We start from the raw sequence: 27,578 nt of genomic DNA, 5'->3' as shown, positions 1-27,578 counted from the left end.
TTTTTTTTTTGTTTGGTCTGGTTGGTGGGGGGTAGGGAAGGAGCCTGAAAATTGAAAAGGGGAAGAGAACAAGGTATGAGCCAAATGGACACATAGCCAAGATGAGACAGTTGTACAGTTGACTCTGAGGCCTTTGTGGAAACCACATGACAGGAAGGGTTGGGGCATTTACCTTCCACCAACTAAACTCCAATCCTGCACTGGATTCATCTAATGGAAACTTGGAGAAGCCGACACATGACTTGGCCTTCTCCAGTGGGTTCCACTTAGGGAGACGGCCCATACTACCAACTCTGCCTGGTTCTAGAGGCAAAAGCAGCAAGAGGTTTTTCTCTTGTAAAAATAAGCCCAACTATTTGAAAATGGAGTACAAATAAAACTAGCCAAAATGGTCTCTCCTAAATCTGCTCAGGTACACACCTTCTCCAGGAAGTACTTCCATACTTGCTGACCCCTGTCCCTAAGCTGGGTTAGGTTCTTGATCCTTTGTTTTCTCAGCTCTCAGCCAATAGCTCTATCATTGCACTTACCCCAGTATGATGATCTCTTTCAGTACCTCGCTAGAGAAGAGCTTAACCTTTTTGTGCCTTTAGTAGTCTGCTGAAACCTACGGACCAATTCTCAGAATAATAATTTTTCAATTCATGAAATAAAATACATAGGATATTACAAAGGAAACCAATTATATTGAAATATAGTTCTTAACTCCAGACAACCCCTGGAGTATGAATTCCTTGAGTGCACCTCTATACTGCCAGTGCCTAGCACAAAGCCTGGCACATAAATGGTACTTATAAATGTTTATTTAATGAATGAACAGAAAGATGGCTTCTGCCAAGTCAGCCTGAAGAATGGTTCATTGCAAATGCTTTTGTGCACACCAATGGCTTGCATATGTCTCACCTCATCTGGGGTCACCTAGACCAGGACTGTGAGGGAACCCCCACTCAACAATGAGTGCCATAGCATCTAGCAATAATGACAAGCTATTGGAAGACTAAGAAGACAACAAAACTCGTGTATTTCCACCAGCCAGAATAGTCAGAAAGTAAGAGTAAACAGGCTGTCTTTAAAAGGAGGAGATCTCTTGACTCTAGAAGCATGATGCTTACACTACTTTAAAACATTACCAACAACTCTGACGGAGGGAAGAAAGGAACCTGAGCTAGCATGTAGATGTTCTCCAGGACTCCCCCTGTCCTAAATTGGGCCTCTTGTCTCTGGGAAAGAGAAAAGTGTCCCTAAAAACCACAGTAGGGATGATGTGCCTTTCTAGGTTCAAGTAGCAGTTTTAGGCTTAGAGAGAAATATTGGTTTTGTTTATGTACCAACAAGAAACCTAAAGAAGAAATAAAAGCCACTTTCCTCACTAAAGATATATAAATGACCAAAGATTTGTTCTAAGCTGATTGCTACATCTATTAAATATTTTGAGAAAAAAAAATAAAACCCCAATTTTAAAGCTGAAAACCACAAGTATATGGGGTTCAGAAGTCTCACCCTTAAGGCTTTTAAGATTCACCCTCCCAAGTTAGAGGGCTCTTCCAGCTATATACAGCCATCTGAAAGATGGCAGAACTCAGTTTTCACTTGCTTGACAACAGGGTTTCCAACATCTGTTGGGAGAAACATGGCTTCAGGTGGGTGCCTTCTTAAAAAAAAAAAAAGGAAACTGCAGGTTAAATTTGCTTTTAATTAAAAAAAAAAAAAAAAAAAAACTCTTCTACTCCTAAGGTGTGTGCTCTCTTTTTTGACCTATTTTTCATTTATATTGTCTGCAGTTTCTCTATCTTTTCCTTAGTGCAGTAAACAATGAAACCAAAGAAATAAAATCAGGGTCCACTCTTGCCCCAAATACTGAAGATGGTCAGAGAAGGCATCACAGCATGGAAAAGGGCCCAGCTCTAAATATATAAGCAACATTGGAAAAAAAAAACAAACAAACAAATAAGATAACCCCCTGTCCAAAAGACATTATTACTGACAATCCTGGTACATTTCCTATAGTATAATCTTGCAGACAATGCTTCTTTCTCAGGGAGTCCAGCTTGCTCAGGAGGAGACATTTACTCGGTCCCTCAGGACAGGCTGGGGGTGTTGAGTCTTCCTGACAAGCCTAAGGTTTTTATGAGCTCAATATCTCACAGAAACATCTGTGATATAAATGGTATAGATGAATCTAAAAGAAGACGAAGGCAGGCAGGAGCCTGTGTCGGTGTTCTCCAAATCAGCCAAAAAGCTGAAGAGCATGGGATCTAGGAGACAGATGCCAGTAGCGGTTGAGGGATGGAGGGCAGAACAAGAGGAAGCACCAAATGAGTGGCTGCTTTTGGTTCCAAAGCCAAAAAAAGGACCCACCAAAAAGGGCAGCTGGTCTGGATAAGGAACTTCCTGCTCCTGGAGTCATGCAATGAAAATGGTGGCCTTGGATCCCCACTCCCAAAACAGCCACAGTCCAAGAACCAGAGCAATTTACACCACATCACACAGTTCACAAATGAATGGACTGATCCTAGTTTAGGAAGGTAAGTGCTTTGACCAAGGGTGAGTGCAGGAAGGGGTCCACATTGGCTTGAATCCCAAAGCATGGCTGTGATATCCCTGGTTTCTATTTCTGCAAAGCCACAGGCCCCTGATGCTGCTTGCTTCATGGAGATGTATCCTTCCACTTATCACTGGCATCTCCTCAAAATGGCACCCATAGTGGTAACCCTCAGAGATATCAAGGGGCATCAGTTGTACTTCTGGAAGTAAGATAATTTCTTTGCCCCATCCTGGCCAAAGCACTTCCTTTTTTAAGCTGCTGCTCCAAAAAGCAGAGTGTCCCTCCAAGTAGAGTTCGACTTCTTTGTTTCAGAGTTTTGCACTGGCCTCTGAGGGCCCTTTCCAGGATACAAAATAAAGTATCCTCTGCATCCATGTGTGAGTGGGTTACCTTCCAGAGTCAGGGTTATGTTCCAGAGTTTGGTCAATGTATCTTTACAAGAATAAAACCACATGCATACACAGACAGACTAGCCTGGAAAGGGCTTTCTGGATAAGGTTTCTGGTTATCTTGCTGCTTCCCTAAAAGAAATAACTTTCTTGCTGTAAGAAGATTAGGACAGTGAGTGACCTACTCTCAACTTCTGGAAGGGCAACTTGTTTTTGTCCATTTTTCAATGAGGGGGTGGGAGGGACCCAACATTTTCAGTTACAGCAATGAGATTTTGTTTTAGAGAAAAAAAAAGGATCCTATGTGGAAATGAGTGGGACAATGATAAAAGTAAACAAATAATTAAAATTTCAAACCAAAACATATCTTGTCCCCAATATCCCGAGTTAATCCTCTAAGACCACAATCTCCACATTGTGGACTTGATGCTGATGTTCTTCCATCTCAGCCACAACTTTCTCCTCAGTCCTCAGCTCTGTCTCCAAAATAACTGCTTTTCCCTCAGTATCCTCAGCCTCTGGATCTGGGGCCGGGTCAATCTCAATGATGGTCTGCCCATCCTCTGAGGTGCTCTCAACAGCCTGGATTGCCGAGGTCAGGCCCGACTCCATAGCCACCAACTCCACAGGGCTCACCATGGTGGTCATGTTGCCCAGGGTACTCCCATCCTGCATGGCAGTAGAGCTTAGCAGTGCCAAGCTAGATGAAGGGTGGATGGTCACTGTGTCTGGTGAGCTGCTCTTGGCAGAGGAGACCACTGTGGCATAGCGGAAGAGCTGAGGGCCAGAAGGCAGTGTGTGGACAGTCACAGGACTGGAGCCCTGGCTGAGGGTGGCCACTGGAATATTGCCCATTGAAAATGACTGACCCACTGGGGTGATGGTGATGGGTGAAATGACTGTGAACTGAGGCTGCTGGACAGGAGGAGAAGGGCTCAGGACGGTGGTGGAAGCTGGCCGCTGGAGCCGGGGCCTTTTTGGAGGCTTAGGAGTGCTCACAGGCATCAGTACCACATTTTGAACCGTCTGAGATTTCAGCCTGTGATCCTGAGCTTGCTTCTTCTGCTCTTCCAACTGGCGTTCCAAGTCTAGAGGAAAAAAGACAGACTTTGTGTGCAGGGAAGTATAATCTTGAGAACGTAAACTGGGAGTGAGGGACCTGGGGTCTTGTTCTGGTCTTGCCACTGTGAAGCCTCAGGAAAGTCACTTCACTGTTTTCAAAAAGAAACTAGACTGGATGATTTTAAAAATCCCTCCAGCAATTACATTTCTTTGTGTGATTTATTGGCAGGGAAAACAATTCAGAATCTTTTCAGACTGTGATCCTACTGTAGGAAGGTCCTGTGGCATTTTGTTACCCGTCAACAAAATGCAGACCAAAAAAGCCTCCCTTTGGTCTTGCAGTTTATATATGCCCTGCTAGAGCCTACAGATGAAAATAAGGAATATTAACTCAATCCTTTTGGAACTGCCATGGAACTACAAAGGAGCTACAATGGCCACTCTGGAACACAGTGATTCCCAAACTGTCCTTTAAGGCAGGATCACCTTACTGGTGACCCAAATGGTCTCAGTCTACCATTAGCCCCCAGAGAGGTCTGCAGAAAGTTATAGAGGAAGTCCCTGAGAATTACAGAACTGAAGGAGGTCTTAGAGTTCTAACGCATTAATTTTAATAGAGAGTCAGAGAGGTAGAATGACTTACTTAAGGTCACAGAACTTGGACTAAGACAAAAGTTTCTGATGGCCAACTTGGTGTCTTTTCTACCATAATACACCTACCATTACTCTCTGCAAGTGTCCAATCCAACCTTGGTGACCACTGGTGAGTCTGGCTCTACACTAGAACTTTTCTATTGCTTAGTATCTGATAAGCAAGCAATAATCAATCAGTTACAAATGTAGAGCACTTTGTTCCCTAATGACCACCAAGAGAAAGTCAATTAATTCCTTGCTTAGAATAAAAGGAGTAAGTAAGGATTGAGAGCATGTTCAAAAATTATAAAATATTGTATATTTCCTATCCAGTTGTAATCAAAGAAATGTAAATCTAAACAAAATGCCAATTAAATTTATAATTTTTAAAAAAGTTAAATAGAGAATATCATAAGTAACAATGCCTGATGTCGGTGAATTCAAACTGGTAACATAAATCTTGGAAATTTGACAATAATTCACAAAAATCCATAAAAAAATTATCAATACCATTTAACTTCAAGCTTAGTCCTAGAAGTAGCTTAAAAGGCCATAAAAAGAAAAAGCTATATTCATTCAAGTTCACCACAACAAAATAAGATACTGAAGACTATTTTTTGAAAATTTAAATGCCATCCCTAGAAGAATGTCTAGGTAAAGTACTACATAGCAACTTGGAAAAATATTAATAGGTCAGAGTGAAAAAAAATCAGACAACTAAATTTTATATATACAATGATTAAAACTATCTAAAAAAATAATATGGACAAGGAACCAGAAGCCTACATTTCTAACAAAAGCTGTTTTTCAGATGGTATAAAGTTTCAAGGAGGAAGACAGTACTAGATTAGGAGGAAGAAGACACAGTTCTACTTCGGGCTTCACAGTCAAATAGTGATGTGGCCCCAGGCAATCATTTATCCTCACTGTCCCTCTATTGGGTTATCGGTAACTGGGATAAATAACATTCCTAGAAGGATCAAATTTAAAGGGTATTTCTGACAGTACTTGGCAAACTAAGTTTAAAATACAAAATGGCTATAAAAATAAGTTTAAAACAACCTAAATTGTTCTTCTCTTTCCAAATTATCTTTCTTACCTTTTTTATGACTGAATATAGTTCTACATCATTTAAAAGCTGATTATCTATACCTCTGACTTGTTTTGTATCTTTCACCTGCCTTAGCTCCTTCAAAAGCCTGTCTTGATTCTTTCCAGGTGTAAGTGATAACTTCTTTTGTCCTATCATACCCCCATATGTCTCTGTCACAAAACTGATTACTTTCTGCACTTATTTCTATGTCTTCTTTCTCTTGAGTTCCTTGAAGGCCCTCAAGAGACTCTTATTCAGTATTATATTTCTGAAACCTGATTTGGAGACCAGCACAAAGTAAGTACTTGATAAAAAGAGTGACATTATCCATGTGCTCATAATTTCTGATTACCACGAATAATGGAGAGATGCTAACTGTATATCTATCAAAAGACTCGGTATTAATAATGTAAAAAAGACACGGGCCAGTTTGTTTCTTCTACTACCAATGTTATTGGATTAATGGAGCATTCTAGCAGACATATTAATCCTCCAAAGATATTGAAGAAGAAACATGACACTGGCTTCTTTGTCTTTTCCTTTGTGCCTCCTCTGTTTCCTACTACTTCGCCTTACCTGGGGAGGTATATAAAGAAAAAGCCAAATCTGATATTATGTGAATTAAAAGAAAGAAAAAGATAGAAAGAGAAAGACAGGTTGGGGGAGAAGAAAGAAGGAAAGAAAGCAAGCCAGTTCCAAGAAAAATAAACAAAAAAATGGCAAGACTCAAGGATGTTAGCATATCACCTAAGAAGAGACATGTTATACACACCTGTCAGAGTATAGAGAAATTGTTCTTCTCCCTGCTCTACTTGGTTCTTTCTGTTGTCCAAAACCTTCTTGACCGTGTCCATTAGGCCAAATGTATGTGCCACATTATTGAGAACAGCAGCATCTATTTAAAATAAAAGACATGTCTGTTGAGTTAAAACAGATAGGTTCCTCCAACTCCCTGTTGTGCTGTTTATAAATATGAAACAATCTGGAAATGATGTGACTATTCTAATTGCATTAAAAAACTTTTTTTAACAAAGATGTATCACATGAATAACTTATTATATCTATATTAATATATTAATGTATTTAACTCTAGAGGGGGAGATAAATAGATAGGTAATTACTTTCTGGCACCATTTACAAAGGTGAAAAGTATCTGTGGAAAAAGCATGGCCAGATCTGAGTTCAAAACTGTTATAAACTTTGAACAAGTAACTTAACTTTTATGAGCTTTAGTTTCCTAATCTGTAAAATCGGGATAAATATACCTCAGTGCTTTCATGAAGCTAACAACATCTGCTACAGTTGTTAGTGTTTAATAAATGATTGATATTGTTAGGATTAATGCACTTACCTGTGACCTGAAAAGGAGCCTGGACGAGCTGCTGCTGAACCCCCCTGAGTAGCTCCTCTATTTCCTTCTGTATATTGCATACAACCTCTTCCATCAGCCCTACATCAGCTATTCCTTTCCAAAACATCAAAGTGTCCTCTGGCACGAGAGGGATAAGACAGAAGGTAAACAAGGGATGCTATATATACTTAGGCATATCTCTACAATGCATTAAATTCAAAATTATTTCAATTCAAAAGAATTTCTTGTTCTTGCACATTTCTAGGAAAAGGGAAGAAGCTTTTGGAATACTAGCTGCCTGCCTAAATTGGTAACTAATTATTTGGCCTCTTCAGCAAACTAGGGACTTGGGATAATTTCCTGTTTGTCATGCCCTCTGGCTATAAGGAACAAGTGTCTTCTTCTAATAAATATATTAAACTGAATATTACATTAATATTAAATATTTAAATAACTTAATTTAAAATTAAATAAGTTTTTAAAGTTAAATAATAAAGATATTAAATTAAATTATATTTTTAAAAAAGACATACTCCCCTTAATCATTTACTAAAAAAAAAACCACAAAGTAAAAGAGTTGAATAGGTGGTGTTATAAGCTCCCTGAGAGTAAGAGGCTGTTTTTTCATTTACCTGTCTAGCATCTAGCAACGATGCCACCTAAAAAGAGGCAGCAACAAATATCTGTTAAATGAATAAATGAATGCAGTACGATGTAAAGCCTCTCCCGGTCCCCTCTCAGTGAATCATCATTAATCACCATCCTCTACACCAGGGGTCACAAACCCACTGTAAACCAGTGGTCTGTGGCCTGTTAGGAATCAGGCTACACAGCAAAAAGGTGAATGGCAGGCGAGCAAACAAAGCTTCATCTGTATTTGCACCCGCTTCCCAGCACTAGCATCGCTACCTCAGCTCCACCTCATATCATCAGGCATTAGATTTTCATAGGAGCACCGGTCCCTGGTGCTAAAAAGGTTGGGAACTAACCACCTGTTACCTAATTTTTTCTTCTAATGTCTTGCAGCTTATTTTATCTAAGAAGTGTACCAAAAAAAAAAAAAAAAAGTTGGAGGCAGTCTTACAAGAGAAAAACATGGACTACAGAGTCAAACGCAGCTGAATTCAGCTCCGATACTTATTGGTTGTGTAACCGGTCTTAGGCAAGTTGCTGAACCTGTCTGAAAATCAATTTCTTCATGTGTAAAATATAACTTTGTAGGGCTGTTGATGGATAAAAGTAAGAGGTCTGCAATGCCTCTCAGTGTTAACATGTATGAGAAAAACCAGCAAAAGTAATTAAGAGGGCTTCTGTGTCCATAATCATAATGGTGATAAGATCACAAAACCCTGCAAGATATCTGAGACCCATAGAAAAAGTACCTGAAATTTCCTCTGAGTCTTTCTTCATGCCCTCTTCTGTGGCCATGGTGACAGCAGCAGTGAGAGCTGAGTTCCATTCCAACCCTGCCTCTTCCATACTCTCTTCTGAGATGGCAATCTGTGTGATGCTACCTAAAAGCAGTCCATTAAAGATAAGGCCAGTTAATTTTATGAAAAAGTCATCGCTATCCTCTACCTCATATTCAAAGCCAAAGAGACTCTCTTATTCTAACATTCTGGCCGTTTGCCTGCAGATCCTTATAGTAAAACTAGAACCCCAGGTAAGACAGGTTGAATATTGAATTTTCTAAAGAAAACTCGCCTTGCAAAAGAAAATGTTTTCTTCTTACCCTAAACAGAAAATGAAAATAACTTATAAAATCACAAAAGAGCAATCTGCTTTCTGAGCAGGTGTGTTTTAAAAAGAGACTGAATGTGGGCATGATTGCCAGGCTGCCTGCCCTAGACTTAGTGAGAAGGAGAAGGACCTGAAATAATTTGAGAAAAGTATGGTGCTTAGCCAAGAGCCCAAATATGCTACATACGAACATGTTTGATGTTAACCATCTAGATAAACTCTCCGAAGTTGCCATAACTTACTTATCAGCCTATATAAGAGAAAGGAAGAGAAATGAAACCCAAAAAATCAGAAAAGAGGAGATTCACACAGGAAAAAACTTTTGCTATCAATTATACATTAAAATTTTAAACAAAATATAATTTTAAAAAATCAAACTGATCTAGACAGAAATATAGACAAGTGTGGAAGCTTCACACTGAAGGATAGCAATAATCAAGCAAAGAAGTAATATCAATATGGATAATCAAGTAAAGGAGTTTTGGCCAAATGAAAAAGAATCAAGTAATTTCATACCATTTTCACTTTTCAAGTAAAAGAAGCACATGAACAAAAATTCAAATTGCTAGATATTTTATAGTTTCCTGAAAGGAACTTAGGTTTTAAGAGATTTAGCTTCTACTCACCCAATCATTACTCACAGAATATTAGGTCTGACTAAAAGAAACTATAAGAGGTCAGTTTTTAAAGCACAGTACTTCCCTTAGATCCTTTAACATTCTTGAGTCTCTGTCTCAGGCATATTTATAAGTCTTCTGGAAGCAGAAGACACATTTAAGAATCTTCGCTGTGCTAAGTCTCCAGCTAGACTAACCAAATCAATAATAATCTCACATGGCAATATCTTTCCTGGAGTCCGGCAGGGAGCTCTAGTCCCAAACTTTAACACTAAAGTGTGTGCCCATCCTGTCTCATTTGTGAGGAAACCTCAGTTGGTTATTTGAAACCCTTCCAGGCAGAGCTCTTTGATCCTTATAGCAATCTCCAGAGTCCATTCCAGCCAAGGATACATTGCCTTTGATACATCTTAGTTCAACAATTAAAAACATTTCACCATTCCTGCTGTGACCACTAGCAGAGCAAAGGATTTTCAAAATGATCTAATTTCAAAGACACGCCAAGTGGCACCAAAGCAAAACCACTGAATAAGCATTATAATTACTGAACCATCTTTCTAATGTTTACTATCCATTGCAAGAAAGAAATAAGGAAGGAGACCTGGCCAATAGGAATCAATTGGAGGAAACAAATATTTGTTTCTAAAGCATGGAATCTCACTCAAGATTACCATACCTTTCAGGGACATCAACACCCATGAGAATTGAAATTAAGAAGCAAAGGAGAAGTAAGGGGAAAAGTGCTAACAAAAAACACAGTGGGTTGTCAGGTGGTTTCCTACCCCCTACCATCGGCCGAAGTGGGTGTCTGCACCACACTTGTCTGCTGTCCTGGCACTGGAGCTCTTGCACTGCTTATCAGAAGATCAAATTTGGTGCTTCTGCAGGTATTGGAGCAAACCTTGTCATGTTGGTAAAAATCAATTTGTCCGGAGTCCATCATTTTCCTGTGCAAAAAAAGACAAGAAGTACCAGTTCAGCCTGCACTTCACTTAGAGGAAACTAGGCCTCAGGGACAAACAGAGACAAAGTTGCTGAGTCTACTCTGTAGATTAGTGAAACCTAATAGTATTAAAAGTCATTAGGTTGCAAAAATTCTAATTGGGGCTATAAAACTTTCATTGGTCCTGCCCACATTTACAAGTACTCCTCTTCCCTTCCTTGTCTTAAGTACTCTCAAATTTTATGTCTTGTTATCATCGCTAAGCTTCAGGTATATACTCCTGACAATAGCTAAGTTTCCCCACAGAATCTCTGAAACCAAACCCAAAAAGGGAAAAAAGACTACCTCATATCCCAGCACAACTGAGAAATACCACAAAAGAATTAGAATTTTGTGATGAGATTCTGATGTTTAAAACCAGCAAGATCTGTTGATACTTTTAGAGATATAAAATTTCATCATGTATCTTTCCTTTAAAAACTTTAATAACAACTGTCCTATAAATACAGAGCCAAGTTGATTATACTAACCCCCCACTATAAAATGTCACAGACATTGTTATAAGCCTTGAACAAAACCATCCAGTATTTTAATTATCATAAACTCTTATAATGTTACTTGTCTTTCCCTAAAGATTGTTTAGGCATTCTTACTCCTTTTTATATTTGGAGAAAGATGGCATATGCTTGTTTTTCTGGGCAAATAAAACAGGCGAAGAACAACAAAAATGAAAGTTAAAGGTATTCGCCTCAATTTCATTCAACTACTGATTTCTACATACAAATTATCTGAAATGAATGTTTCTTAAATTATGTGTCTCTAACTATAAAAATAATATCTGAAGAAAAAATTAACATCTTCTGAAAAAAATAAACTATTAAGAAAACAACTGCCTTTTAAAAAAATATTACACAACACAGAGATAATGTCAACATTTTGGCATATTTTCTTCTAAATTTTACTTGTGTATTTTTTAACACAATGAAAATCACACTGTTTAATTGATTTTATATTTTGTTTTCTTTCTTACATCATAAGCATTTTTCTATGTAAAAACTCTTTAGAAATATTTTAATGACCATATATCCCATAGTAGATACTCGTATATTTAGATGAGCCATAATTTACTTTAGATATACCTTGACTATATGTGAAAGCAGACTGTAATTTTCACCATAATAATGTTGCAATGTATATCTTTATGCTTGAATCTCTACAAGCACTAAAGACTTTTCTTAGATTCCTTAAAAAGAATTAAAGAGGAAGGGTAAGATGTTTTTGAAGCTCTTGATACATGTTCTATGAGGAACTTCTAATTCTTGACCACATTTAAAAAATTTTCATGGAGCAAGCAGGCACTTGTGTGTGTGCTCATGCCCGCCCATCCCCTCTCCCCCAAATCCCCCCTCTCTGTTTATGCCATGTGAACAGTGAGAAAGCTGTCTACAAGCCAGGAAGAGAGTGTTCACCAGAAATGGGCCATGTGGGCACCAAGATCTTGGACTTACCAGCCTCCAGAACTACGAGAAATAAATTTCTGTTGTTTAAAAAAATTTTTTTTTTCTATTTGTAGGTGAGTGCTCAAGGAATATTAACTAATGTTAATCTTCAGAGGGAAAGAAATTATAATAGTAAACTTGCCACATAAAGAGATGGTGGTGGGGATATTATGCATTCTGAAGTTTATTTCTGTGGTACAATGATAGCAAGGATTGCATTCATTGTACATCACTGGTATTTATTAACAGCACTTTTCTACTTTACCAGATTATCCCACGATTTGTTGGTCAGCCTACACTTCTCCATGGTTTTTACACTTCCTTAGCAGCAGGCTTAGCTCTGCCTATGCTTGATGATCTCAAAAAGGATTGTCATCTACTCCTGAGTTTCTCTGCCCAGAGGAAAAATTTGCCCTAAATGTTGAGAAAAGCAAATTTAATTCAATCTTCCTTCTCTCATAAGTATTTTAAGAACAAGTTGATGAAGGTCAAATAACACACAGATTGTTTAAGCCAATCCTTCAAACAATACAAATTTCAAATTAAAGACAAAAGACTGAATTCTCTGGATTCTACCATGACTATGTGCCCCAAAGTCCATTGAAAGGTATGTTCTTGCTATTTAAGCTCACCTGAGCATGATTCCACCCAGACGAATAGCTCTCTTCCAGTCCTTCAGGGTGGACTTGCCAGCCAGATGAACAAAATGCTTGGGGCTGATCAACTGATCATTGAACTAAAGTTAAAAAAAAAGTCCAAAATAATCCAATGTCAATTTAGGCAGGCCAAGAGGGAAAGAAAGAGATAACTCTACTCATTATGTATACAAAAATACTCAGGTAATCTTAAGTCTTGGCTTGTGTTATCTAGCCTCCTGCCCTCTTTTGCCAGAGAAGATGATCCTTCTCTGAGCACAGTGCTCTATCCTGGTACAAAGGTACAGATGACACAAGGAAGATCAGAGATTAACATATTGATTACCATTTAAAATTCATTTATGCTCTGAATCAGCTGGTTGGGTCCAATGCTGCAAAGGCTGTTTAATTAAACTGAAGTAATCTTTCCAGCTCTAATGACAAGATTCAGGATATAGTGGAAAGAATTAACAGTAGAAACCAGTAACACTACAGAGCCTCGAAACTCTGTAATCCTTAGTGATTCTAGGATGCCACTGATGGTGACCACTATCTAAGCGTATAGCTATGGCTACCAATGGAGAGAGAATATTTTTATTTTCATATTGTGCTCTCACAATTATTTTTATTAGTAATAATTTTTTTCATTTTTTTTAGTAATAATTTTCAATAAACTCATAATACACATCAGTGTAAGGCATCTTACATATATCATCTCAATTTGCCTTCTAGCATCCTTATAGTATATACATATACACACATATGATTATTCATCTTTTAACATGTGAGGCTCTGAAATATTAAGCAACTTGCTCAAGGTCACCCAGCTAGTCAATGTTAGAGATGGGACTCCATCCATTCATGTATTCGTTCGACAAATATTTATTGATAAATATAACAAGCCCTATTTGAGGTACTGGGGATATACATTAGTAAACAAAACAGACATGTTCTCAGCTCTCATGGAACTTGCATTCTGGTGGGATTTGAATCCAGGCCAATTTTACTCCAAAGTTATTTTTTTTCTACTTGATGCAATGGGACTATAGTCACAAAATTAAAAATATTGACATGATAGAAGAAAGAGAAGAGGCATTGAAACCATACTTTCCGAAAATAAGGAGCCCCAAAACAGGCCCCAGTGAGGAGAAAAGACAATTACCTTGACACACTTCACATTTATTCCTGGACATACAAACTTCTTCCAGAGGAGAATGGCTTTGCTCTCCCCACAAGTTATAGGGTAAGCAATTTCCATATCCTCATTTGCTTCTATAGTGCTTGCATCTGAAAATGGAAAAATATCAGTTATTTATCAAACACTCTTCCCCAAAGCTTAAATCAAAAATCTCTAGGCTCCTGGTTCCTCTGAGAGGCTAACAGTTGATACTGGCTGGTACTATTTAGAAATCCTCTGGAAGAAGTTTGGCATAACAGCTCTCTTACTGAGCTCCCACTATGGACTAGACACTATGCTATATGCTTTTACATGCTCAATAATCTTATTTAGTTCTTACAACAATCCTGTGAGACAGTGATTGTTTCCTATGTTTTACATGTATATATGTGGGACACAAAAAGGTGAAGTGACTTTCCTGAGAACACACAGCTAAGAAGTGAAAAGGTAGGCTTTAAACTCAGGTTTGTCTAATTTCAAAGTTTCTTTCCAATTTCTTTCCACTGACTGCTTTCCGGTCAGCACCTCATCAGTTTTCATCAGCAACTTCTCTAATAACAGGGATTAACATTGAGGCTCTAATTTCTTTGTGAGATTTTTATAGATGAAAAATCTTTTCAGCAACCCTAGCAAATTGATATCAAACAATCAACTCACAGCCCTAGTACCTTAGTCAGTGGTGTCTCTAGATGTGCCACCATCAAATTGATGGCTGAAACATTGGTAGGGCAGATTGGGTAGCGGGAAAATAAGGCATAAAAGGCAAGGAATCTCAACCAAAGAAACTAAGGTCAAATGTTCAAGATTAACTAAAAGACTTACCAATCCCTTCCTCAATTTTGTGTATTGTATGAGTTTCTACTGCTACAACCGCCGCGTTGTTCTCGGACCCAGCTTCATAAATCCTGTTGTAAAAGTGTCCATCGATAAACAAACTACATAAATCATGAAAAAATTAATATTCACAGCATGGGAGTTAAGAAATTTGTTTTACTCTATCTCAAAAGGAATAAAATAAATATACTTTACAATTGTATTTAGTGCTTTGACTAGTTCCCCATAACTTTTAAACTCCAAGCTGCCCATGACTGCTTAGAGCGGCTATTACCATGGAAATGAATCGACAGCTTTCTTCATGTCAAAGGAAAGCTCCTCTTGCTACTGTATTTACACCAGTTTTTCCCTTTATAACTTTAAAAGCTCATGATATAAAGTGTTGCTTCAAGTATAAGATTAAGTCATATTACAGAATTATCCTAAAAAGATTAAAAAATAATACTGATGAACAGTATAAGACAGAAAGAAACTAAAGAAATTGTTGACCATAGAAGTCGATGTCCCTTGCTGGAATCTAGGCACTGAAGCATTTTTTAAGGCGCCATAACCAAACTATTGATATGAACAGAGCCTAGTAAAAACAAAAAAGAGAGCGAGAGACTATGCCCAAAGTAACCAGCAGTAACTAGAGGTACCACTTAGGGAAAATGTCTCTCTAAAATGTTTCTACCTCTAAGAAACGGGCTCAGAAAACCTAACATGATACTGTCATGTTCTTTGTTTAATTTCTGTAATAAACCTAATGTGTTAATTATTGCATTTGTTATTTGAAAGCATTGCCTGAATAATCAATCTCCTTTGCATCAATGATTACCCACCCCACCCCCCACAGTGACTGACACCTCTAGCACAGACCTCCCTTCTGAATTTCACACCAGGACAGTTAACTGCTAAATGAATAAACACATTTGGATGCCCCATAGGACTTTGTTGAATTTATTATGTATAAAATAAGCAAGCTCTCTTCCCTCTTTTACCTCACAACTACTCTTCCTCCTATACTCCCCATCCTTGTTAATGGTACCATCCAGCATACTATAGCCTAAGACAGAAGCCCAGAAATTACACTATATTTTTCCCTTTCCTCCCCCTCAATTACCACATAGTCAGTGACCAAATCCTGCCAGATGCATTCCTTTAACGCCAGCCATCCTACCTGTCTCTATTTCCACTGCTACTGTCATTAGTTCAGGTTTCATCATCTCTAATCTGAACTAGTCTCATTGCGTCTACCTGCTTTTCTATATTCCCACCAGAGTGATCACATAACTCCCTCATTAAAACCCTTCAAAAATCTTCTCCTTGCCATTAAAGTAAAGCCCCAAATCCTTAATATGATATTTAAGTTCCTCTAAGATCTGACCCTGGTTTCAACTCTCCCCAAACCCTACCTTACAATCCAAGCCCTAGCCATACCAAATTATTTCTGGTTCCCAAAATTGCCATCTTTCTTACATCTTCTATCTTTGGTTTTACTTCTCCCTCTTTGCAGAGCATCCTTCCCCAACTATTTGTTTTTGTTTTTGATCTTTTTTGAGTAGCCCCTATAGTGCTTTTTCTTTCATCTCAATCCCTCCAGTGTAATCACCCACTTCTTCCTTTGTGACCCAACTGTACTTTAGGCTTTTGTCACAACACCTATAATATTTAATACCATATACTTGTTTACTTGTCTGTCTCTTCTTGGGCAACCTCTAAGAGGTCTCTGACAGCAGAGATTATGTCCTATTCATTTATTCAATCAATGCCCGACATGTAATATTTTAACTGGAGCATGGCAAAGCACTCAATAAATGGATGTTCAGTGAATGAGGATTGTAAAAAACATGCAGAACCACTGCTTCAAGTAAGATTAGTAAACTCATTCTAAATTGACCAATATGTGCTAAATCCCTTAAAATAATAAATTCCTATTTATATATAATTTCGACAACCAGTAAGTTGTACTTGGGGTGGGGAATAGGAGCATGATCCATATTTTTATGAGTAAACAAGGTTATCAGGAAAACAATTTCTAAAGCAACTCAGGATAGTGATGGATTTACCCTAATACTCTATACTTACTACAACTATAGTCAAAAATCATAAAATATGTTCAAAATATTAAGGCAGTATAAGATACTAACATGCCTTATGAATCATTAAAGTAAAATTATGTTTACTAGAGCTTTAAAGTTAAGTCTACATTATTGTATTCTAATTTTCTGAAAACTGAAAATCCACATAAAGTTAAGTTCTTTTCATCTAGATGTTAAAGAAAGATATTCTAATAACTGAATATTAGGATTAAGATTATTACATAAACGAAAGAATACCCTTCTGATCTGAAAGAGTTTATACATCTTCCTAAGAACTTAAACTTTCTAATAGGAAGGGATATGAGTATGAAAGGGAAAGTAGGGCCATTATTCCTCACATTGAACTACTATTCCACTACATTTGAACTGAATTCCTCTACAGAAGAAGAATGAAATCAGCATAGTCAGTAAACTTATGTAGTATTGAAAACACCATCCCCGATCTCATTAAGTTAGCAATTCTATTATGAATCCAAAATGAATCAGAAAGCCAAGAACAGTGATGGAATTCAAGTACCTTCACTCTCCAAGAACTTTTTGAGTATGTTATAAAAGATTTTATTTGAAAAGTTAATAACCATTCTTCCTTTTTTTAAAGAAAGTATATGCTGAACAAGTCGTCTATGTTGAAAAGCTCCCAGAATCAGAAGCCTTCTAGATACTTTAGTATTTACGTTTTTTAAAAAAGTTATATGTGGGCATATTTTAAAGCCAATCTAGTGTTATTCTGAAAGCATCATCTTATACAATGTGCCAGGTTCTATGTATTCGCACGGGGAGATGGTTATGTAGACACTACTTTTGCTTCAAAATGTATTCCTGAAAATATGTACATAATGAATACTTGAAAAAGTATAAAATGTCATATATGCAAAAGCTAAACAACATATGTCTTATGTAATGAAATATAAAAATATTTACATAAGTTCTCTATTTCTTGCCTTTTGGATATAATCTTTACCAATATAGTCACAGTAATTCATTCATGTTCTTTGTTTCTTTCCTTCATGCTTGAACCTACAGCCAATCAGGTTAAGCGTGACTAAGGCCGAAAACTGACACCTGATGATTGCCATCATTGTCTCAAGTGTATTAAACTTACAAGACCTGTACCTCTTATCACTAATATCAATCTTTTGGTTCCCCACTCATTTTTATAAAATGAGACTAAAATGCAATAAAATGTTCTAATAATTAAAAAAAAACACAGAGAAATCAACTATGCACCAACTGGCAACCATTGCAAAATGCAGTACCTCAAAATGTTTATTCACAAGCTCATATACTCAATTCAGTGTAAACAGTGGATTGGGAAGCTAATATATGCTGTACAAAGATGCCTATATCTGATCAAGCAATGAGGATTCCAGAAAAGGCAATATCATTTGGGAAATAAGAGACAGACAAGAGAAAAATAAATGTTATTAAATCTTAAAAGAATTAAGTCTCTAAGTAGCAGAGAAGTTATTTCTGTCTTTGCTAGAGATAGAGCAAGTGATAACTAGAGCACTTTGGAAAGATAGAAGAAATTATGACTCATGAGAAAATAAAGCTGCCCAGAACTAAACCTGCCCTTCAGTTCTTCCTCATGTACCAAAATGTAACAACTACAAGTACGTGTATGTGTAACAAATGAAATTCCCACAAAAGTGAATAAGAATAAGAAGGCATAATCTGTTGGTGCTAATAAAAATGTAAGTCACTCTATTGACTACAGGTCAGGAATTACTTATATCAACTTTCCCTTATAGATCTTATACTATTTCTGAATATGCAAACTATGATTAGATTCTTAAAACTAAAAAGTCTTCATCTTTTACAGATATATACTGTCTGGGATTTGCTTCAAAGAAATTCAGGAATGGGTAGATGTAGAGATGAAATAAGACTGGCCATGTGTTGATAATTGTTGAAACTGGGTGACTGAGTGCTTACATGGAGGTTCATTATAGTATTTTCTTTATTTTTGTGTATATTTGAAATTTTCTATACTAAAATATTTTTAAATTATCAAGAGAGGTCAGTTGTCTTTCTCCAGAAGTTTTTAAACAAAGTATATTACTTAGTAAATTGGAATTGGATTATATGTTTGCCCAAGAACATTTCTAATCATATGAAGAATCTTTTATGCCCCCCAATAAAAAATAATTGCCCCTCCTTTCTCTCTGTAGAGCCAATTCTTATTTAACCTTCAAGACCACAGATAACTTTTTAAAACTTATCTCTTCTTTCGAATTCATAGTGGTCCTCTGAATTGAAAGCACTTTCTAACCATTTAGCACTTCTTAGATTTTGCCATGTAAGCGATCTCTTTATTTATATATATATATGTACTTTTGGTTTGCACAGCTAGACTGCAAGCTCCATGATGGTGCGAACCACGTGCTCCATTTCTTCCAACACCTTCATAATACATTGTATAAACACACACAGTTAATATATATTTTTTGATAGACTAAGCTTAATAATTTGTCCATCCATGAGAGTCCAGAAAGCTTCTAAGAGGAATACTTATATACCTGCCTTGCCTAATCGCCTCTCACTCTAACTACACTGTTTTTTGGTAAACACATACTAAGGCCCTGCGCTGAGCAGTTTGGATAAATAAAATGAGAAAGCTATATAACTTACCCTCAAGGGGCTCACAGTGGAGAAGAGGGGGAGAGACAAGGAAACAGCTAATCACTGTAATAAGTATTAAAATGACGAATACAGCACTCAATACATTATAAAGATGAAAATTTAGCCAGCTCTGAGACTGCTGTTGAATTGTGCTAAGCAAATATAAATTTAAAATTTCCCCACTCTTTAAACTTCCCAAGATTTTCAGAATATCCAAATCTCTAGTCACTTACCCTTGTTGCACAGGCTGTAACTGTAAGATCACTTGAGTTTTAGTGTCTTCAGGGTTCTCTCCTTCATTTCCTTCAGTGGGTACCACAACCACATCCCCCACTGGGACACTCACTTCTGCATTAGCCATCTTTCACATGAAGTCAGATAGCTGAGGCTGCTGTTAGAACAAGAAGCACCAGTAATTTTATCTGGTTGGAAAAGATGGCAACCATAGGAAAGGGACACCAAGATAATGACTACCATTTTCAAGGGCACCCTGGAGATCATGGTCCCCTGAAAAGGATGGGAACATGAGAAGAGGCTGACACAGGCTCTGATCTTTCCAGAAATGCCTCACAGTACTCACTTGCTATTGTAGATTTTCTTAGTATGAGAGATTCATCCAGTGGCATGCTAGAGCCAGATCTATCAGCCCCTGAGAATCAATTGTGCACATCTCTACCCAACTCCAAGTTTAGTGACCTCAAGTTGATAGCTTAAAATCAGTGATTGGGAGTATATATACCATAGATATTGGCAAACACTACAATCACTGTGTTTTTTTTTTTCCAGAGAGCTGGTTTACAGCACACCACTAGTTCCATCTCAAACGGTAAGCTTCTAGGAAGTAGGAATCTATCTTCTTTGCAACCAGCCATTACATCTCATCAAGTGCTCTGTCCTTTGTGTGTACTCAACAAGTATCTGCTGAGTAACTGAGCTAAGCTGTATGGAAAAAGAAAGATGGCTTGCATTGTATAATTGTTTATTAAATGCTGAAATCAATTGTAAGACCTCTAGGAACTGCTTAATACCTCTTTGTCTCAGACCGAAGAGAGATGATCTCACCTGATGATCTCTTGCAGAGCTATTGGGGAAACCAGTGTCCAGCATCATGTTCTCCTTGACACTAAACTGACTCAAAGCGTTATCCCAATTTTAATGAAAACTCAGAGGGCCACGGAATATTGTAAAGCTGTTTAGTCTTTACAGTTGAAAAAAAAGTGTTACTTAAGAGAGTATAGATTAGAGCCCTGTACTTACTTAGATATATGAGTATGTGAAGATGACCAGGATTGTGCTAACTGGAGTAGACTCGTGACAGATGCAAGTTTGAATATGTAACTGGTAGTCAGATGACTGAATCCATATCTCAGCTCTGCCACAGCTCATTTGCTTTTAACATACATACTTAAGCATAGTAGTGTTTCCCTCATTTGGTCCCAAAATACTTTTCCAGTCTTATCTTGAACTATAATACCCCGAGAATCCTAAATTCAGCCATACCAACCATCCATTGTATTCTGAACACATAATATGTACTTTCAGGTTTCTGTACTTTGTTATTTCTTAAGCCTAAAACTCCTTTCTTCTTCATCTTCTCCCTTAAGGCTCAACTCAAAGTCCACTCCTCTACATAGCCATGGCCAATTCTTTTTCTTTTCTGAGTACCCCAATATGTGGTTTGTAGCTCTCCTCTACTGTTTACCACACTGTGCCCTCTCCTCTAGTGTTTATCACACTGTGCCCTGTATTGCAAGTAAGTTGTAAAGACATCAGTCTTTACAACTGCACTGTACTTTGTCAGAACAATCCCACAGATCTGCTCATCATAGGCACTGACATACATTGGTTCGATCAATTTTTGTTTGTATCTGACCTAGTTAAAATTCCTTATATCTGACTATACTTCTGCCCTTTATGATTCTCACATACAAACGTTATATCTGAATTTTATACCTCCTATATCCGAAAGCCTCTTAAAGTATCTTGTACACACCTTAAACTAAACTCATGTACCCTCTCAAACCTGTTCCTATGTTTCCTGCCTCAGTAAATGGCACTACCCTCTCTCTACCCATTTGTTCATGCCAGAAACTAAGGAGTTATTTTTGACTCCTCTTTCTTCTCTTTCTAAAGCCAATCAACCACTAAATCCTATCCATTCTATCACCTATATATCTCTTTTAACCATCTCCCATCCTCTATATGTGCTGCCACCACCATATTCTGAGCCACCAGTTACCTGGATTTTTCCAGGTGCTTCTCATTAGTATCCTAAACTCTGGTCTTACTCTCCAATCCATTATCTTTAGAGCAAAGTGATCTTACTAAAGGCCACAAGCCACTTCTCCACTTACAAATCCTTCAGTGGACTCCCTTTGCTGTTAGAATAATGTGCAAACACCTTAACATGCCTTACAAAATCCTCCAAATCTGCCCTCTGCTTATCCTGCTAGCCTCATTTCTCATAGTTCTTTCTCTTACATTGTGGGCTCCTGTCATTGCATTTTTCCCATTTTTGCAAAAATGCTGTACTTTCTCACCTGAGCTTTCACACTTGTTTCCTCCACCTGGAATTCTCTTCCTTCCTCTTTGGTTAGTCACTGCTAAATTTCTCTTATTTAAAACATCACTTCCTTGGGGAGGCTTTTGGTGACTTCCCTGACTAGATCTGAGCTTGTGTTCTTGCACCTTCAATGCCTGCAGCAGCCCTGTCAGAACCATCATCCCAGCTTGTCAGCCTCTCCCCACCAGACTACATCCTGGCAGAGTAGAGGTAGCTCTTCTTTTTCAATAGCTCCCCTGTGCCCTGTTCAGAGCTCAGAACTCAGGAATATAATAAACAGTTTTCAAATATCAGGCTTCTAGCTACAAAATTACCTATCTAAAACTTTCTAAGGAAATCTGGTACATAGCAGGTATATAATAAACACTTTTGTAATGAATGACTCATCTTACCTTAAAAGACTTAGAATTTTCTACTTTTCTAATTTAGGGGATAAAATTAGCTTAGGCAGCTAAGCTAAGCTACCTGACTTACTGCCCATCATTATGACCAGTTCAACAAATATTTACTGAGTCTCTACTCCAGTAGGCTCCTTAGATATGAAAAGGGACAGTATCTGCTCTTAAAGAACTATAGAAGGGAAAGAGATACAAGACATTGTCACATATATAGGAAAAATGTAATTGCAAGATAATACAGTACAAAATCTGAACTTCTGTAAATTAAAGGTTTAAAACTAGAAAATAAAAAAAAAATTAAGAGAGAGAGAGAGAGACTCAATGGACTGATTTGGCTGGCTTCTGGAAGTGGAACTAAGACAATTAGGCCCTTTCAGTCTAGAAAAGCCAAAAAGGGATATGATGAAGCATACAAATGCCATCGAATCCTAGAGTAAATGAATCAATAGATATCTTTAAAATTTGAATTATAAAAATGTAGGATGAATTAAAAAAATAACCGCTGTTAACATTTGTTGGGCACTTATTGTCAAGCACTATTCTGTTACTATTACATATTTAATTAATTTAAAAGATGTAGTACCTTAGCATGTATCAAGCTTATAGAATTTATTATTCCAAAAAAGGGGGTTTAAATTTTTAAAAATTAATAGTGTAGGTGAATTAATGGGTTAGAGAAGCATAAAATTAAAAGGATGCTTCTAGTTTCAACCTTCCACCCTATGGTTGAGTCCTCTTTGTAATACTCTGAATAAGTGGTTGACTAACGACTTGATTAATACTTTCCTCAGTAGGAACACATTTTATTCCTTACCCCTCCCACACCTTAGAACCCAAGAGGAATGTTCTGGCTGCTTCTCTAACTTTCTGAGAGTTTATCAAAGATAATTATAATCATCCACAATATGTCTCTTGGTGTCAGAGACACAGCTCTGATTCAACATGGCAATTCTTACATTCTTTAGAGAAGTCAGTTTGGATTGAATATCTCTTATTACCCTAAATACCATATTCCTAGCAAGTAACCCAAAACCAGCTCTTAACCAGTATAGTACTGGCTAACTGCAAGGTCATCTCTTTGAGCTGAGCAAAAACTGAAAAGTAGCTCTTGTTTATAGCAACAAAAACTCTTGGGGCAAGAATGAGTTGATCCTTTGGGTATTTTATGGAAGGGGCCTTAGAGTATTCATTGTGGAAACACACAACATTCCTGTAATTCTAGGAGAACACACATAAAGGAAAGAGGTCAAATATATGTGAAAAGTAAAAATCATTTTGTACTTATTTTCAAAAACAAAAAGACAACTTGAAAACAAATTTGTGACTGCCCATGAAAACTATAGGAAAACTTAACAAACTACATTTGAACTACTCTGGGTTAATTTTTTTTTGTCATGAAAACTCATGTTTAAAACATAGGAAGATATAAGCACAAGTGTCACATGACAAAGACATCAGAGTTGGTAGCTGATAATAATAGAAATACTATATATCCTGAAATTTCCTAACCCCAAAATGAATTTATTTATTCCACACTGCAGTGTAATTTTTGTGGACTGTGTAGTCTACTCTTAAGAAATTTCCAGGTTAAAACTTGAGGCCAAAGCTCCTTGATTTTTTTTCTTCTTTACTCCTCATGCATTTAGGTGATCCAGATGTAATGAAACCAACAGAAAGACTAAACAGAACCACTGTGAGGGAAACGGCCAGAACAAATTTAGTCACTATTGGAGACCACTATGTAGGTGTTTAGGGTGAAGCAATGGGATAAAAGAGTTCTTTGAAGGGTCATCCTACTAGAGGTCAGGGGATTTCTGCTTAGGACAATACCAAAATAGAACCCAAACTAAACCAGTGAACTTGAGTACAAGAGTTAGCTCTTCAATAAATGTTTGCTGAATATGCATAAATGGTGAAAGTAAAGTTAATAGACATTAAATACACATAATTGATAAATGGCTGAAAAAATTAGGGAAGATTGTGCAAACATTTAATGAAAAAGTCCCCCACGAGCATTTTGGTAACCATTAGCAGAGACAATGGGTGAGGGGAATAAAGACTGGAATTCTGTAAAGACTAGAATTATCTGTTTGTCCCTTCTCCTAATCCTCCAGGTTAAGGAGAAAACCCACACTTCTTGGTTCTTCTAAACGGACACCAAACATAGCCCCTTTTGTATCTGCTATGAAGTGGTTTTGAGGTTTCATATTGAAAGGGGAACTCAGGCCTCCTTCTGCTCCTGGGATAGCCAAGCCTTTCCCTGATCCCTCTGTCAAGGCTTTACAAGCCTTAATCTTGTGGATTACTCTCCAGGACTCCCAGGTCAGACTCTACCCTCATCTCTGTTGCCCCTCAATTAGGAGATATCTGGCCAATTATCGTGTCACTTCAGAAATTACGGGTACTCTGAGCTTCCCCTCAAGTATGTTCTCTCTGGTCCTTAAAAATCTGGGTTTCACCCATCCTCTGACATACCATATTATCCCGTTCTCTACCTGTATGTCAGGAGGTACTCAAATCTTTCATTCCCTCACAGATTTGGACCCTCCTCATTCCTATTTCAGGGGGCTCTGAGGTGTCTTTCTACTGCCCCCTCATCTACGGGAAGGCTCACTTTCCCTTGGAGTTCTTCTTCCTTGTCCCCTGCGCCTACCCCCCAGACGTGTCACCACGCCTTCGGAAAAGCACCTGCCTTTTCTCCTGGACTGAATGGCCAACCAAGGCCTCTAAGGCGCCCCTAGGGTGAAGCTTGGGTCCTCCTTTCCTCAGCAAAACCCACTCTTTCTCTCTCTCTCTGTCGCTCCCCAGCCAAGGCTCCGAGGGTCTCCTTCCCGACTGGCATCCAGGTTTCCCCTCACCTTTCTCCCCCTCCCCCCACTCCAGCATGACCCAGATCTCGCCCCAGCTCCTCATCGAAAGGCCTGGTGCTCCCCGGATCCCGCCTCGGGTGCTAACCCAGGATCCCGGACCCCTTGCCAGGGTCCTGGGAGTCCGGGCCTCTCAGTCCGGAGTCACTCCGGCCCCTCCCCGGCCCTCGGCCGAGGACTTCCGGGCCTCTCAGTCTGGGGGCGCCGGGGGCCCCCAATGCCGGGCGAGCCGGCCCCCGCCACCCTCGGCCGGGGGCCGAGCTCGGGCGGCGCGGCCGGCCGCGCTGGGGGCGGCTCGGCTGCTCGGGCGGACCCAGCGGCAGCGTCCCCCCACCCCCCCGCGGCGCCGCGACGTCCGCTCGCTCCCCGGCGGCGGCGGCGGCACGCACAGGGCGTGGGGAGGCGCCCGCGGAGGCAGCAGCCCCCCGCCCCCTGTGCGCCCGCCCGCCCTCGCCGGCCGCCGCGCGGCCCCCGCGTCCGCCCCCCCGCCCCCACCCCACCCCGCGCCCGCGCCCGCGCGCCCACCCCTCCCCCTCCTCACCGTCTCCGTCGGGCGGGCGGGCGGCGAGCGGCCAGGGCGGGCGGGCGACGGAGCATGCGCAGAGGCCGCCACGGCTGGTATCGCCACCGCCGCCGCCAGGCCGGGCTTCAACACTTCCGGCCGCCGGCGCCGGCGAGCTGGCGCCTTAAAGGGGACGCGTTCCTATTGCCAACCCGCAGGAACATGAAACTGAGCCGGAGGGAATTTGAGTGAGCCTTTACCTGAGCAGGGGTCTGTGATAACTCTAGGGACTGTGATAACTCTTCTCCCTCTCACCTTCTTCAAGGATGAGGAAAATGAAGCCTAAAGTAAAGAATCACCTCACCCACAATCGGGGGTAAAGGCAGGTCCCTCGACTCCTCTGGAGGACTCTGACCCTTTTACCTCCCAAATCCTGTTTTATGAAGTGTACATCTTACCAGACCTCCAGAAGTTATGACCCAACTCTCAATCTGGAAGCAAAAGATCTGATTGAGTATAGAGTCAGTAACTGGTCACGAGTCCTTGAGCAAGCTGCTTACATTCTCTGACCCGTGCGCGTTTGCCAAGCTTTCCTGGTTGTGAGGTTCTAGACTCAAGTGTCAACTTCTTTGGAGAATTTACTTAACAACTCTAAACCTCTATTTCGCCTAACCCAGAAAGTCGTTATGAGTGTTAAAAAAGGTGATACGTGAAAAGTGCTTAAGAAAAATTTCTAGGGCCCGTAATAATAATTAGCTAGTATTAAGACCTTTCTATATGGCCAGGCCTCGGGGAAGATGCTTTGGTCTCATAATCCTATGGCAACCCTACTAAATCGTTTCTTTTATCTCCCGTTTTACCGATTAAAAAAAAAACAAAACAAAACAGGAAGCCAAAAGAAGTTAAATCCCTCAAGGTCACATAAACTGCAAATGGGATAACCAGGACTTCAACTCAGACCCTTTCTCCAAAATCCATGCTTATAATCACTGCTTATAAACACTAAGATGGTTGTTGTGTTATTTATTAAGAACAAATGAGGTTGTGGTATGCATGTCCTAGTTACTTTTTCAACCCTTCTGCTTACCTTCATAGCAATCCCCACAATTTGAAATCCCCTAGATTATTCATTTACCTATTTTGTGTCAGTCTTTACCATTTACTCCGTATCGGATTTGGAACAGAGTTTGGTACATGGCAAATGTTTGTTGATCGAACAAATGAATGAATGATCTGAAAAATTATAAGATACTAATTCAGGAGGAGAAAGACTAGGAAAAGAAAACTTTGGGGAAATAGCTATGATCATCCAGGCAAGAGAGAAAGAGGGATTCTTGCAGGGCAGAGTCAGAACACACCAGCAGATGTGCTCCAGACAGTTCCAAATTGGAATCAACAGGCCTTAGTGACCAACCGAATATAGGGGGTGAGGAAAGAAAGGAACAAGGATGACCCCAGTGAAGGAACAAAGGAAATGTTGGTTGAGGATTGGTGGAAAGTAGAAATGATGAGTCCATTTGGACTTGTTGGGTCTGAGGTGTTTGAGGGACATCCAAATGAAAGTGTTGAGAAGGGAGTTGGATTGACTTGTCCCAAGCAAGAGGCCAGGGCTGGAATTTAAGATCTGTCATGTAGATGGGACCATAGATGCCAAGAGTGAATGAGGTCACTCCAAGAAAATTGTGCAGAGGGAGGAGGCTTGAGGCCCAAACCTGGGGAACATTAAGCCTTGAGGAACCTACAGGGACCAACCAGAAGTGGTTGGAAAGATTAGACTCCTGGACAGAGGGGAGAGAGGAAGTTCAGAGAGCAGTCAGGGAGCTTCCAGGAGGAGGAGATGGTGCCAGCAATGTTGGATACTGCAGAGCTCTGGCAAGGAGAAAGAAACCACTGGCTTTGGCAACTAAGAGGTCATTTGCTGGTTCTTCCAGGGTAGGGTCACCTCCGAGGTTGGAGACGAAGCCAGATTGTGATGGATCAAGTAGTAAAAGGGAAGGTAACTGGCAGAAACAGCAAGTAGAAATAAT

The 27,578-nt window shown here is 39.2% G+C and overlaps 1 protein-coding gene across 7 annotated transcripts; it reads right to left on the bottom strand.

The window, feature by feature from the left end:
* Positions 1-666: 666 nt before the first annotated feature.
* Positions 667-25,693, bottom strand: GMEB1 (glucocorticoid modulatory element binding protein 1). Of its 7 annotated transcripts, none has more exons than XM_016132007.2 (10): positions 25,591-25,693; positions 19,455-19,612; positions 14,507-14,589; positions 13,670-13,794; positions 12,505-12,608; positions 10,220-10,377; positions 8,456-8,587; positions 7,074-7,211; positions 6,495-6,617; positions 667-4,022 (listed from the first exon to the last, which is right to left on the bottom strand). In XM_016132007.2, exons 2-10 carry the CDS (start codon positions 19,580-19,582, stop codon positions 3,322-3,324), a joined length of 1,692 nt encoding a protein of 563 aa, XP_015987493.2. In that variant the 5' UTR covers positions 19,583-19,612; positions 25,591-25,693; the 3' UTR covers positions 667-3,321. The 7 variants fall into 7 exon arrangements, with proteins under 7 accessions (XP_015987493.2, XP_015987490.2, XP_015987492.2 ...); XM_016132004.2 differs by having other exon boundaries at positions 14,507-14,619; positions 25,591-25,691; XM_016132006.2 differs by having other exon boundaries at positions 14,507-14,619; positions 19,455-19,609; positions 25,591-25,670.
* Between the last annotated feature and the right edge of the window lie 1,885 nt (positions 25,694-27,578).

This window comes from Rousettus aegyptiacus, unplaced genomic scaffold, assembly GCF_014176215.1.
Source record: "Rousettus aegyptiacus isolate mRouAeg1 unplaced genomic scaffold, mRouAeg1.p scaffold_m13_p_1, whole genome shotgun sequence".
Taxonomy (NCBI): Eukaryota; Metazoa; Chordata; class Mammalia; order Chiroptera; family Pteropodidae; genus Rousettus; species Rousettus aegyptiacus.
The sequence above is the reverse complement of the archived record's forward strand: the minus strand, read 5'-3'. Positions and strand labels throughout refer to the sequence as shown.

What these genes read in the sequence shown, in the direction of transcription:
- GMEB1 (XM_016132004.2), bottom strand. Translation starts at nt 19,582, where the DNA reads ATGGCTAATGCAGAAGTGAGTGTCCCAGTGGGGGATGTGGTTGTGGTA. An exon ending in TTACAGCCTGTGCAACAAGG is followed by an intron (nt 14,620 to 19,454) that starts GTAAGTGACTAG and finishes TGATTTATGTAG; the next exon opens with TTTGTTTATCGATGGACACT. An exon ending in ATTTCTCTATACTCTGACAG is followed by an intron (nt 4,023 to 6,494) that starts GTGTGTATAACA and finishes TTTTTCCTCTAG; the next exon opens with ACTTGGAACGCCAGTTGGAA.